At 29.0% G+C, this 12718-nt stretch overlaps 1 protein-coding gene across 4 annotated transcripts in view; it reads left to right on the forward strand.

Annotated features, from left to right (window-relative positions):
• The window catches only part of LOC129960209 (uncharacterized), a 213753-nt gene extending 201692 nt beyond the window's left edge, over nt 1-12061 (forward strand). For all 4 annotated transcript variants that reach the window (XM_056073442.1, XM_056073443.1, XM_056073441.1 and 1 more), the window contains 7 exons: nt 160-279; nt 2125-2199; nt 2310-2379; nt 4176-4288; nt 4536-4644; nt 6711-9649; nt 10310-12061. In XM_056073442.1, the coding sequence (XP_055929417.1) occupies nt 160-279; nt 2125-2199; nt 2310-2379; nt 4176-4288; nt 4536-4644; nt 6711-9649; nt 10310-10384 (3501 nt within the window). In that variant the 3' untranslated portion in view covers nt 10385-12061. The remainder of the gene's footprint in view (nt 1-159; nt 280-2124; nt 2200-2309; nt 2380-4175; nt 4289-4535; nt 4645-6710; nt 9650-10309) is intronic.
• The last annotated feature ends 657 nt before the right edge of the window (nt 12062-12718 follow it).

The raw sequence follows: 12718 nt of genomic DNA on the forward strand, positions 1-12718 counted from the left end.
ACGAGTTTTCTGTCCTTTGCTTCAGTTTTTCAATATTAATATTAAGTGTAATTTTTGTATCCTTTGTTATTACATTCCTTTCTTTATTTTTCTAAAAATAATCGTACTCACTTAACTATTCATCATCTTCCTTCTTTAATTTTTTTTTTTTTTTTTTAGGATGAATTATTTACGAGGGTCCGTGCCAGAAGAGATTCGGATGATGATGATGATGCTGGACTGCCGCATAGTCCTTGTACTAGTCCTACTACTGTCGATGTATTAACGCAGGGTTTGAAGGTAGAGTACTACGAAGACATTTTGTACTATATTTTGATTGTACACATAAATATTTTTGTAGTCAAAAATGGGGGAAAAAATTATAAATTCACGAAATATTTATTATTAATTTAAGCAAAAGCTGTGCTTATTGATAATTTAAAAAGATAACAAGCTTATTAAAAACAGTCATATCTGTAATTTTAATTTATAGGAGCAAATTAAAATAAATTTTGCATTTGCTAGGAAAACTACATAGTCTTTGCATTTTTAATTTTTGAACCAAATAAGTGTGAATGTACATCGAACTTCAAATACGAGCTTTTGATTTTGACACATTTTCTGAGGTGATCTGTTAGGATTTCATAAGCTAATTGTTTCTGCAGATATATTATTTGGTCAAACAAAATTCAAACACAAAATCTAATTTTAGAGATATGGTTTATTAAATACATTTTTTTCTCATTTTTTAATTTATTCAACTAATTGTATTAGATTTTTCTGTATTCATAACAGCTTACTTGTTGTGCATATAGCACTTTAATGTGGTATATACTTGACGAAAAGGAGTTTCGGACTACATTTGTGTATACGATACTCTATGAGCATACAATGATAACCAAAGAGCCTTATTTCCCTCCAAGTGGGTATTTCTGCAGGTTTTATATGAAGTAAAGCATTGTTTATACGTCTTTCAAGGACTAACGTATAACTGAAACTTTAATAAGCAACTTTGTTTATTACATTACTCGTCGTTAGTTTTATCTATTCGTGCAAATTCATTTAAAAGTAATAATTTGTAAGTTTTTAAAATATTACTAACGTTTTAGTGCATTGTACTGAGGTCATTGATTAAATTGAAAAATCAAATATTTATCTTAAAGAGAAAAATCATACAACTGTTACATATATTGAATATTATTCATACACTTGTTTTATACGATTTAAAACATAAATGTAGGTTTTAAATTTAAAAAAAAACTTTTATTATTGTGTGACACACAGATTGTTTATCTTCAAGTATAAAGTACAGCATAATAAATTGAATTAAGCTCACTGAATGCTTTTGACATGGAATCGATTGCGTCGTTAGAGAAAGATAGAATAACTTTTTAAATTCTTCATCATCGATTAGATTATTACCAGACAGTTTGATCATCTATTGTGAATAATTCCGGAGTTATGATATTGGTAAAAAAAATTTTCGCTTAAAAGAAAATATGACTAAAGCAGAAAATTTGCTAATTCAGAAAGTTAGGAATAAAAATTAAGACTGCAGTGAAACAAATATAGTAAATACAAAATGTATAAACGAACTTTATTTAAATTTGCTGTGGAAAAAGTAATATGACTACAAGATGGGAAAAATAAGTGGGTGTATCATTAAGTTAATGTTATTGCATCATCGATTTTAAATTTTAATATTGTCATCAAAATTATTATCGCTTATATTAATATGAAGGCATATTATCGAAACAAATCATTTACATATAATGTACGCTTCTGAATTTCTAGTCCTTTCTTAAAATTTTAATGAGTAGATAATATTTAATGCTATTTTTTTATGAATATAATTCATTTCTGTTGGCTTAAAATTATTTTATAGAATACGTGAAACTATTATTAAAATGTTTTAATTCTTTAATATTATCTGCAGATGATTATCTTTTGTAATAAACTGGAATAGATTTTTTAATATAAATATGTACGGATAATTTAAGTAGTATTTTGCTTATATCTATCAAGGGCGGAGGGGGATCTTCTATCATAGTCTTTTTTCTTTATTTTGTTATTTTTTGTATATTCTGCGTATAATCATGTTTCAATTTACTCATGACTTTTTTTAAATCATATATTGTCTTTTAGGAAAAGTCACCGAAATCTCAAACCACATGCAGTGCCGGCAGTTTGATAAGTATGGGAAGCTCCGAAAATGATGAGGTAATTTTAGAATGAAGAAATCATAAGTACATTAAAGCTTTTGTATTTAAAATCAGAAATAATAATATTTAGCAAATTCATCTGAAATTAATGAATATTTTCTGTTTTAGGATTCAGCGGGCCAATCTTCAGGGCATTCATCAAGAATGTCCCTCATTGATAGACGATCCTTAGATTCTGGTAATTTTTTAAAGAAAAACATCGAAAAATTTTATTCAGATGTCTACGGCATTGCCATATAATTGTTATGTTTCGGGATATAAATAAGTTTTATTTCTACCAAAAGTTGCTTACGTAGCAATGTTTGTGTATTCCAAATAACTAAAATCACATTTGCACCAAATATTTGATAGCCAGTGTCATGCACATTTATAAATGAAATAAGTGATATCTTCAACAGTTTGTTGATACTTACTAAAATGTATTTATAAAAGAAATAATTTGGTGAAAAAATTTATTTCAAGATACTATTATATTTATAAATTAATGTTTCATAAATTCAATACTAAAAAATAAATAGATCAAAATAGCAATATATATTAGAGCAATATTAAAAGTGTGTTTAAAAATAATCGAAATTTTGTATTATCTTGTACTTTTTATTTCTTATCATTATTTTCTTCTACTTACATTTTTATTTCTTATCAGTATTTTCTTCTACTTACATTAAGTTGCTAACAAAAGTTTTCTCTTCTTGTTCCATTACCTATCATAACTAGTCGCTATTGGGAAATTAAGTAGATACTGCTGTTAATGTTCTTTCATAGCAAACATGTGATAAATGATTTTCAGTTTGTGTTTTGAAGCATAAAATCGCGCATCTTTGTGCCGATTTAAATTTTTTATTTATTGAATGATTACATAAAAAATATCTAATACTTTAAAATTATTTTATAAATAAGTTAATCATGAGCGTAAAAAAATAGTAGCAAAGTGCATTACTTTTTTAAGGTTTTTAAGATAGTTTCATGTTCTTTAGAGGTGAAACAGATAAATGACTATGAGATAAATGACATTTTGAAATGTACATAAATTATTTTGAATGATTTTCATTTTTTCGAAAACTTTAATAGAACGTTACTTTTTGATGAAATAATAAACTTTTGAAAAGTGGGGAAAATGCATCGTTAATTTAATTTCTCCATTTCGCATATAAAAGCAAGAATTTTAAAACGCAATACTGGCTTTAAAAATAATCTATCTTTTAATAGCATTCAATTGAATAGAAAATTTATATCAACAATAACGGTAAAACAATCTTAACTTTTAAACCTTAACAAAAATTTACAAATATAAACTGAAGTATAAAAGAGGTTATTCGTAGGAAAATTATTCGACAGCATCCAAAAATTTCGTTATTATATGTCATAATTAAAATCAGTTTGAAGATAATTTTAATGAACATGCTCAGTAGGTACAAAATTGCTTGCATTATTTGGATTAAAATACAATATAATCCAGGTGTTTTTTTATTTTGTCCAAAAATTGTTTTTTACTATATTTGTATACATATGCTTTTTAATAAAAATATCTTATTTGGGATAATGTACTGATTGACTTTAAAAAGCCCACATCCCATAATATCAAAATATGGAAATCTACTTCTGTTATTATGGAGGTTCAAACGTACCCTCACTAATGTAGTGCGGAAAATTGTAAAAGAGATTGGCTGTTTAAGTGTCGTTTCTCTTCATCTGACTACGATTAATAGTTAGGAGCTTTATCTGAAAATAAAATCGTATTGCTTCAGAAATGGTGCTTAAATAAAACTAATTACTGCTGTATTGAAAGCAGATTCTAATTCTTAGCGGAATTAGAATTATAAATGTTTGATCATAAATAACTCATCGTTTTTCAAGTGTTATTTTATTGAACATATTACAAAAATATGTTTTGTAGATAGTATTGTTTGACACAAAGCTGACATATAGATTTTGGAGACCAAATTCTTTTTTTTTTCTTTTTCCATTAATTAGATGGTGATACTGATAGCAGTCAACCTGTACCTTTGAATCACAATGCTGCTCATCATAAAATTGCTGTTAGACCTAAGCGAACTTATGGCTTGCCTCGTCGGAGAATGAATCAAGTAAGCGATCCCTTGAACTTGTTGTATTTCTGTCGCAATTATCAAATAACTCAAACATTTTACTTTCCAACGTATACCAAGCAATATTTTTCTTCCTATTCTGTATTTCAGCACAGATTTTAAAAATCATAAAAAAATATATTTAAGTATAAGATATAGAAAGCAAATATGATTATCGATACTATGTTTGCTTTCAAAATTATGCTACTCTTTTTCCATTTCTGATAATTTTAAAAACTTTTTTTAGGTTGCTGCATCTAAAGTAAGCACCTTACCATCAACCCCTGAAGTTACTGAAGATTCTGTAAAGAGTTTCCAGAAATTTGAAGCACTTGAAGTTGTCAAAACATTTACTGGTAATATGTACAATTTCAATTTTTAATTTTAAATTCACGGTGAAAATTTATAATTGCTTTCGTTTGAAAAATAATTTGATTATACTGCTCTAGTCAAATGTTAATATGTTGTTATTAATATTAAAAAAAATTTTCGGTAAAGAATTTTTTTAAAACATTGCTAAGCAAAATTGCGTCTATGTTGCATCAAAATTGTGCCCATGATACTTTTATTATCCACGGTGCTTTTATTAATGTCTTTTTATAACTTAGAGTAACAACACATTTTAATGACAATTCTTAACGATGTAGTGTTAATGCAAAGTTAGCTCTCTTATTTTAAAATTTAGCATATTTCTTAATAATTTTATTGAGATACAGGCTCTATCAACACACAATATTGTGTGTTATGTAATATACACAATATTGTTAAATTAATCCGACATTTAGACTCTTTCAGTAACAGAACAGCATTTATTGATCATGTATGTGGAAAGAGGGAACTTGTTCTTGTTTATAAAGTAGGGCATATGAATTCATAACAATACCTAACTATACAACACGCTCCTTTCTTAATAAAAACAAAGAATATTTGAAACAGTTTTAATAGAGCAATAATGGTAATTGAACAAGGTTATATTAGACGAGTCATAAGATACATAATGACTAGGTCAAAAACTCGACCGTAGCTTGTTCTAAATGGTCATGTAGTTTCTGTAACTTGCTCCTGAGAGCTCATTGCAGAGGGGCTAGTTATCTTAGCTGTAAACTGGTCTTCTTGTACTTGCTTGTGTGTGTGTGGGGGGGGGTATTACTGGAGGCATAGTTACTCTTCAGAATCTACTGTTAAGGTTTCTCTAGAACCTATAAAATTCTCAAAGGTTTCGAAATCAAAACATTTATTTGGTTTTAAATGATTACGATTTCTAGTGCCTATACCTCTATTTTGAGTTTGAATAAGATACGCTGTGGAAATTTCGTTGTATCGTAAAACGTTTGCAAATTTTCACTGACATTCGGGTAAAGTCCTTCGATATGATTCAAGCATAGCACGCTTATCTCTCTGCTTTCTAAAGTTTAAACAACTTTCATTTTTATTCCTTTCTGAAATGCCGAACTCGGTAAAACAGTAGGAAGTTTGCTATTTATCAAGAGCTCAGCAGGAGAGTGATTAGATCCTAGGACTGGAGTAGCACGGTATAACAATAATGCCAAATATTGATTTTTCAATTCTGAAGAAGTTTTTCTGAAAATTTGCTTAACTATCTGTATGGTCCTGTCTACTTGACCATTTGATGTAGAATACTTAGAATTGATTTTTATATGCTTGAATTCCCAAGACTTACTAAAATAGTCAAATTTCGAGAACTGAATAGTGGTTCTCCGTCACTTATAAATTCTAAGAGTATATCGTGTCTTGCAAAAGGTTTGATTGCTAATATTGCTACATGAGTTTGTAAACTGCTAACTAATTGCACTTCATTGAATTTTGAATAATAATCTACTACTGTCATCTATTGACGATCATAATAATGTCGTCTATGTCATCCGTAGACGATAATAATAATTATTTTTCATAATTTCAAGGAAATAACCCTATGTTTATATGCAAGATTCTTTGTCCAAACTCTGAAGAGTATAGTGCAGCGAACCGAATAGGAAGGCAAAAATCAGAAAAGAGACAGCGTGAAAAAGTATTTCAAACTTACATAGTTTTTAGAAGGAATTTGCCTTACACAACATTTTGGTTCAGTGGGAAAAATAATATTCCGAGCAACTCAGAAATTAAAGTTACTGTGAAACTGGAGTTTGAGTGATTAGGAAATTACATTTAGAACGTAAATTAATTAAAAATTATTGTGCGTATTTTATATATATATATATATATATATATATATATATATATATAATATAAAATAAAGTTATTTTTAATAATCAAATTTTTGTGTGTCAGTACTTTAAACAGATTAAAGAGAATATGTATTTGAAAGTAGAGTAATGGCATTTATTTGATATTTAAGATATTTTAACTTATATATTAATTTTAATAAAAAAATATTTAAATTTATTTTATTTTCTCTTTGCAGAATTCTCTGCTTCATCACTTAACGAATTTTCTTCCTCAAAACAGTCGTCAGAATGGCAAGTAACTCAAATGACATCATCCTTTTCTTACAATGAAGTATCTGATTTAACAAGAGAAGTTGTTAGTCATATGGAAAAATCATCAACTTCAGAAAGCTACAGCCAAATATATAATGAAAACATTGAAGAAAATTCTAAAATTATGAATGGCGAAGACATTAAACCTTTACCAAGTATCGATATTGTAACACCGGAAGCAGAAGGAACTGTTAGTCAGAGTTTCATTTCGAAAGAAAGCGATACCGAATTCGTAAACAAAGAAGAAACAAAATCTTTTTATGATAGTTATGAGAAGAGGTGTGATGATACTGAAGCAGAAAACTCTAAAGCTTTCAGAAATGAAAACAAAGAGGACCATGCAATATCTGAAATAAAAGAAAATTTCCTTAAAGAAAGTGAAGCATCTCTCAAAGTATCATCTCTTGTAAGAAATCTAGAGAAATCTGAATCCTTTAAGAAATCAGAAAAATTATTTAAAGGAAAAGAGGAAATGAAAATTTCTTCATGCCAAAATACTGGTAATGAACTGATGCCAGAGTTATCTTCTGTTCAAATGAAAGTTAGCAACAGCTGTGCCGAAAATAGTGAAACTTCTAAACCTGATTTAATGAAAGAAAACTTCTTCCCAAAAATTCAATTGGAGAAAACTAATGAATATGCTTCTTCTACGGAAGAAAAGTTAGAGATGAAGACACAATCCAAACAAGAATTTGTAAAGGAAGTTAGGATGACAAACGTTCCAAATAAACTTGATATTGATAGCGAATTTATATTGAAAACTGTGAAAAGAGATATTAGTTTGGATAAAAATTTAGACTTGACTTGCAAGGAAAAATCTGGAGATAAGGAAAACCCATTGATTTCTTCTTTGTATTTTGAAGAAGAAAGTATAATGAGCAGTAAATCTTTATCTATGGGTGTCGAAGAAAGTGGGATATTCGTCTCCCACCATGCGTCTTTCAAAGATGATGTTAAGGATATGGTTGTAACAGAAGCTCACAATTTCGCTGCAGTTGAAGAAAACGCTGGAATTTTTATTCAAGCTACTGGTGACATTCTAAATGACAAGAAAATAAAAAGTAGTGATTCTTGGGTAAGCTCTGTAGACATCCCTGCATCTATGTCGATGAATAGTGATGTAACTGTTAGCTCGTCTACCTCTACTCTTTGTACTAATAAAATGACAGACGAAAAAATAACAATATCAGTAAACGCGAAACCTGAACCTATAACATCTGTAGTCTCACCTCTTGAGCAAGATGAAATAAAACAAAGTGCTATGGAATCTTCTGAAAATGCAGCATTACCATCAAAACAAGATATGAATCAGCGACCCTCTCAGAAGGAGAAACATCCAGTTAAACCAGCTCCTAAACCTCAGTTGCTTGAATCTAATTCAAATGCCACGGGCATGAAAAACATCAACGCACAAAAACGCGTATCGGTTGAAATTGTTCCATTCAGTCAAAGGATGAAAGAGCGCAAGTATCAGCCTATATCTTTTGGTAGTAAAGATCAGCCTTCTGATCAAAACAAAAAGAGCACCAGCACATCGATTGAGCGAAAACTGTCGGATCGTAAAGTTACTGTGAAGAATAAAGAATTGGATAAAGCTAATAACCGGCATTCATTCTCTGGAGCTTTAGTTTCAGACAACAAGAAAACTGAGACAGTCATAGAAAAGAAAATTGCAAAGCAGGAAAAAGTGCAATATCCGGTTCAGATTCGTATTCATAAATCTATTCCTAAACCAGAAATCAAAGATAAAGTTAATGTTACTGCTGCTAATAAAGGACAAAAGAATTCAACTAACAAAACTATCTCTAGTGAAGTAAAATTTCAAGTACAAGGCTCAAAAATAACTCAGAATGATACAAAATTAGTGAAAGAAGAAAAAAGCGTTCAAGACGCATCCGCAAAATGGGAAGTTAAAATCCAGCCTTCTGTTTCTCATAATAATCACATTAATAAAAGTCAGATTGTCGACGATGAAGTGCATTCCTCTTCACTTCTGAGCGAAATTAACGCTGAAACAATGAGCGATCCTCGCAAATCTCCTGTTATTGATAATGAAAACAAAGTCTGTCAAAATCCTCAAGATTCAGAATCGCTTGCAATGAAAAGTAATGAAAATAAGAAAAATACTAAAGAGGCACCATTACCTCTTTCTGACGATCCGGAACCAGAGCTTCTACGTGTTTTTGCAAGGCGTTCGATTAAACAAAAGAACTGTGATAAAAGTAAAGCTGAAGAACCACAAGAGAGTTCTATTTCTGATGCCTCTCTTGATGATTCTTCACACATAGAGAAAACAGAAGAAAGTAATGAAATTAGCGTTTCTGATAATAGTACTGTAATAAAAATTTCGGAAATTTCGAAACCACATATCAAAACACATGACTTAAAGAAAAAATCTAAATCGTTTTGTGAAAAAGAAAAAGTAGCTCCGAGAGCAGTTTCACCTTTAAAAGAAATGAACTTAATTCATAGAGAATCTCTTGTGAAGCTATCATCAGAGTCCTCAATTAGTAGTGAAACAATACATCCAAGACAAAGATTAGCAAGTGTTCCTGATATCCCTCTTAATTTGCCTCCCGATTCCATCAAAAATTCTCCCAAGGAATCTAATACTGAAAGTTCGCCAGTTCCACCTATTAAAGAAGAAATTCAGCAAAAGACAAGCTCTACTTCAGTACCTGCAGCTACTGCTCCCATGAATGGTAGTGTTACAAGCATAGGAATGGCAAAAGAAAGTCAAGAAACTATGAATGAAAAGGAACCACATGCGCCATCTTGGTTGCAACTCGCTCAGCAGCGTCGAGAACTTAGGGAACAAAGAGAAAGACTTCTCCTCGGTGGCTCCCCTAATTCTTTCATGGATGTAAGTGAAAGTTGTGTGATTATGGGCTTTCTTTGCTTTTCTGATCTTTATATAGATTAATTTTATAAATTTATAATAAAGAGGTAAAAGCTATTACCGTGTGTCTTTGAAAATAGTTCAATCGCGAATTAATCTGCCTGATACTGTCATCCCGTGCCTGTTTTTAATTTTAAAAAAAATTTTACCAAAAGGCTTCAAAATTTTTGTAGTCTAGCTTTAAAATGATTAATTTATTTTGGGCCATTTCCACACGTTACTTTCCAGCTTAAAGATAAATTTGACTTAGTGAATTGCCTGGTGAGACATAATAACTTTGAGATAAAATAACTTTCTATTCACTTTATTGATTTCTTTAATAAATTCTTCTTCATTATATGTGCATTTTTTTTAAAAGATTGCGTGTTGTTGTATGTTTTTTTAAATCAAGTTGCATTGTGAATTCCTCTTTACATATATAACTATGTTCTTGTTATTTCTAAGAAAAATTGTGTTTTTACTATCGGTCATTATGTGTATTAATCTGGTAGTTAGAATCAACAATATCAAATTTCTGAAAATAATTTGTACGAATCATCTGTATATAAATAGTTTTGTCTGCATTGTTTTTTTTATGTTTTTATTGTATCATGCATGTGCTTATTTTTATTATTCTTATTGTAGGCTTCCAACAAGCCATCACGCTCATCTAAAGTGTGGGATATGGTCAACAATTTTCAGAAGCTTCAAATGACCTAAACTGAAATGTATTTTGTAGAATTTAAATAGATGCTAAAAGCTCAGTAATGTATAAGTGTACAGTTGCATCAGTTGCTGCAGCTTCTGACCCAATTGTTATAATTGTGTGTTTTTTGCAATTTAATACTCTGTAAATGTGAACAATGTGCTCATAAAAGTAACTAAATAGCATATAAAATGTTTTGTCATATAAAGGTGTTATTGTTTTTACATCTATGTATGCAAAGGCTTAACCTGAAAATTCATAAAACTTGCAAAATGAGGGAAATAATTTTATAGTAAAAATTAGAAAACTAAAAAATATACCTATAAATGAAAAGTGCATTATAAAAATTAGTTTTTTTATATGATGAATATCTAATTTATGTCTTTTACAAGTACTCTTTTGTATATATATAATATTTAAACATTTTAAACCAAAAAGTAGCCTTTTTCTTTTTGTATATAAATAAACAAATAAATAAATAAATATATTTATGCAGTTCCAAAGAGTTTCGATTGGATCGAAAATGTAAGTACTTTAGGATAAAAGCTAATATGCTATGGAAAACATTCAAATTTCTGTTGTCATCTCATAGTTACTGTCTCACATATATAGTTCACTTCTTTATACTTCAGTTTTATGCATGTAGATTTAATGTATAGGTTTATCTCTAAGTTAAATAGCTTGTTGAATTGTTTTTATCATTTCGTTACTATTTAATCTAATTTGAATCTTAAAGAATTGGAATGCGTCAATTTTTAAAAGGAAATTTTTTTAACATTGCTCCCTTTTTGATATTCTCGTAAATAAATATAACTTTTAGGGGGAACATATTTTGATCGTTTGCATGATTATTTTAAACTGCTCATTACGCGATTTTTTTTTTTTTCCTTTCAAAAGCTAGAAATTTTTAGCGCAAGTGGTTTTGAAGCAACTGTTAAAAAGTTTTTCGGTGAGCAGAGATATTAAGGTTCCTATTAATTGCCGAGAATTTCTGATTTTGAGAAATGCTGAACTTTTGAAATTGGTACATCATTTCTTCCATCTGCAAGTTAAGAAAATTAGTATGTCTTGTTTTTTTCTAAGATTTTGTATTACATCTTTTAAAACGTTTTATTGAACATGGCCCCATTAATGAGTCAGACTTAAAAAAATTATGAAAAATATTTAATTTTAAAAATCTTGATTTTGATGTCCTAATTTTCAATCCATAAGATTGTTCGTGATATATATTGAAATCGTATGTATGTAAATCGTTAATATGCAGAAATGTTTGGTAATAAGAGAAAAAAGATGCGAGGCAAATTATAAAGGAAATCATTTACTTATGCATACTCTGTTATGCTCTTATTGAATTAAAATTCAGTAATTCAAAATTATTTGAGATCACTTATCATATTTTTTACTCCATCTTTAAATTTTGAAGTAAAGAAAAACTCATTGTAGGTTAAACAGAAATTTCAATGTTCTTTGATATGTACAACCTTTTATATGAGTGATATCCAAGTAGTTTGTGTAATTAATGTTGTAAACAATATTAATTATAAATGGTAGGGTACCTTATCATTAACATTTATTTTTATATAAATATTTTGCAGGTTATGCCTTTAATATGGGTCCATCATATTTGTCTTGCTAATCATTGTGTACATAAACACTGCAGTGAAATAAACTTCTAAATGTAAACTGTGTCACTCTTGAAACTGTGTGCATTTTTCAGATTGTATTTTAGTAAGCTAAAAAATTTACTAGAAAAATATGTTCACAAATAATTCAATCATTCTTGTGAAATAAAAGATGTTGGCAAGATGTTAATTTTGCTTTGAATTTCACAAGTTTAATTTTTTAGCCTAGTAGTATGAAAAGTGTCTTTAAGTACAATCCTTCAGAAATACATAGGAATGCTCCCATTATTCAGGGACTTAATGTACATTAAATTCAAAAACCTTTTCCCTCAGGGACAAAACATATACTCTTAATTTTTTTAGTATAGGGTCTTTTCATATTAAAATTCGTCCTAACTTAATTTTTTATGGTAACATTAATTTAGTATACAAATTTTGGGGATTTCAGAGCCCGGGAATGTATGAATCAAAATTCTACTGCGAATATGCGAGTAACATGGAGAGAATATATTATCCAAACATTCCGTTTAATGATCAATTCTGTAAATCTTCAAAATCTTGTTTACTTTTAGTCATTAAAAAAATCAAAGCTATGTCTCTTGCATATTATAAGCACAGTTATATAATTCATTTCCCCTCCCCCTTTTTTTATATTCTTTTTGTAAATAAATTGAAAATCGAAAAATAATATTTTGTAAACCAGGTTTGCCGTTTATCTTGATTGGT

This window comes from Argiope bruennichi, chromosome X2, assembly GCF_947563725.1.
Source record: "Argiope bruennichi chromosome X2, qqArgBrue1.1, whole genome shotgun sequence".
Taxonomy (NCBI): domain Eukaryota; kingdom Metazoa; phylum Arthropoda; class Arachnida; order Araneae; family Araneidae; genus Argiope; species Argiope bruennichi.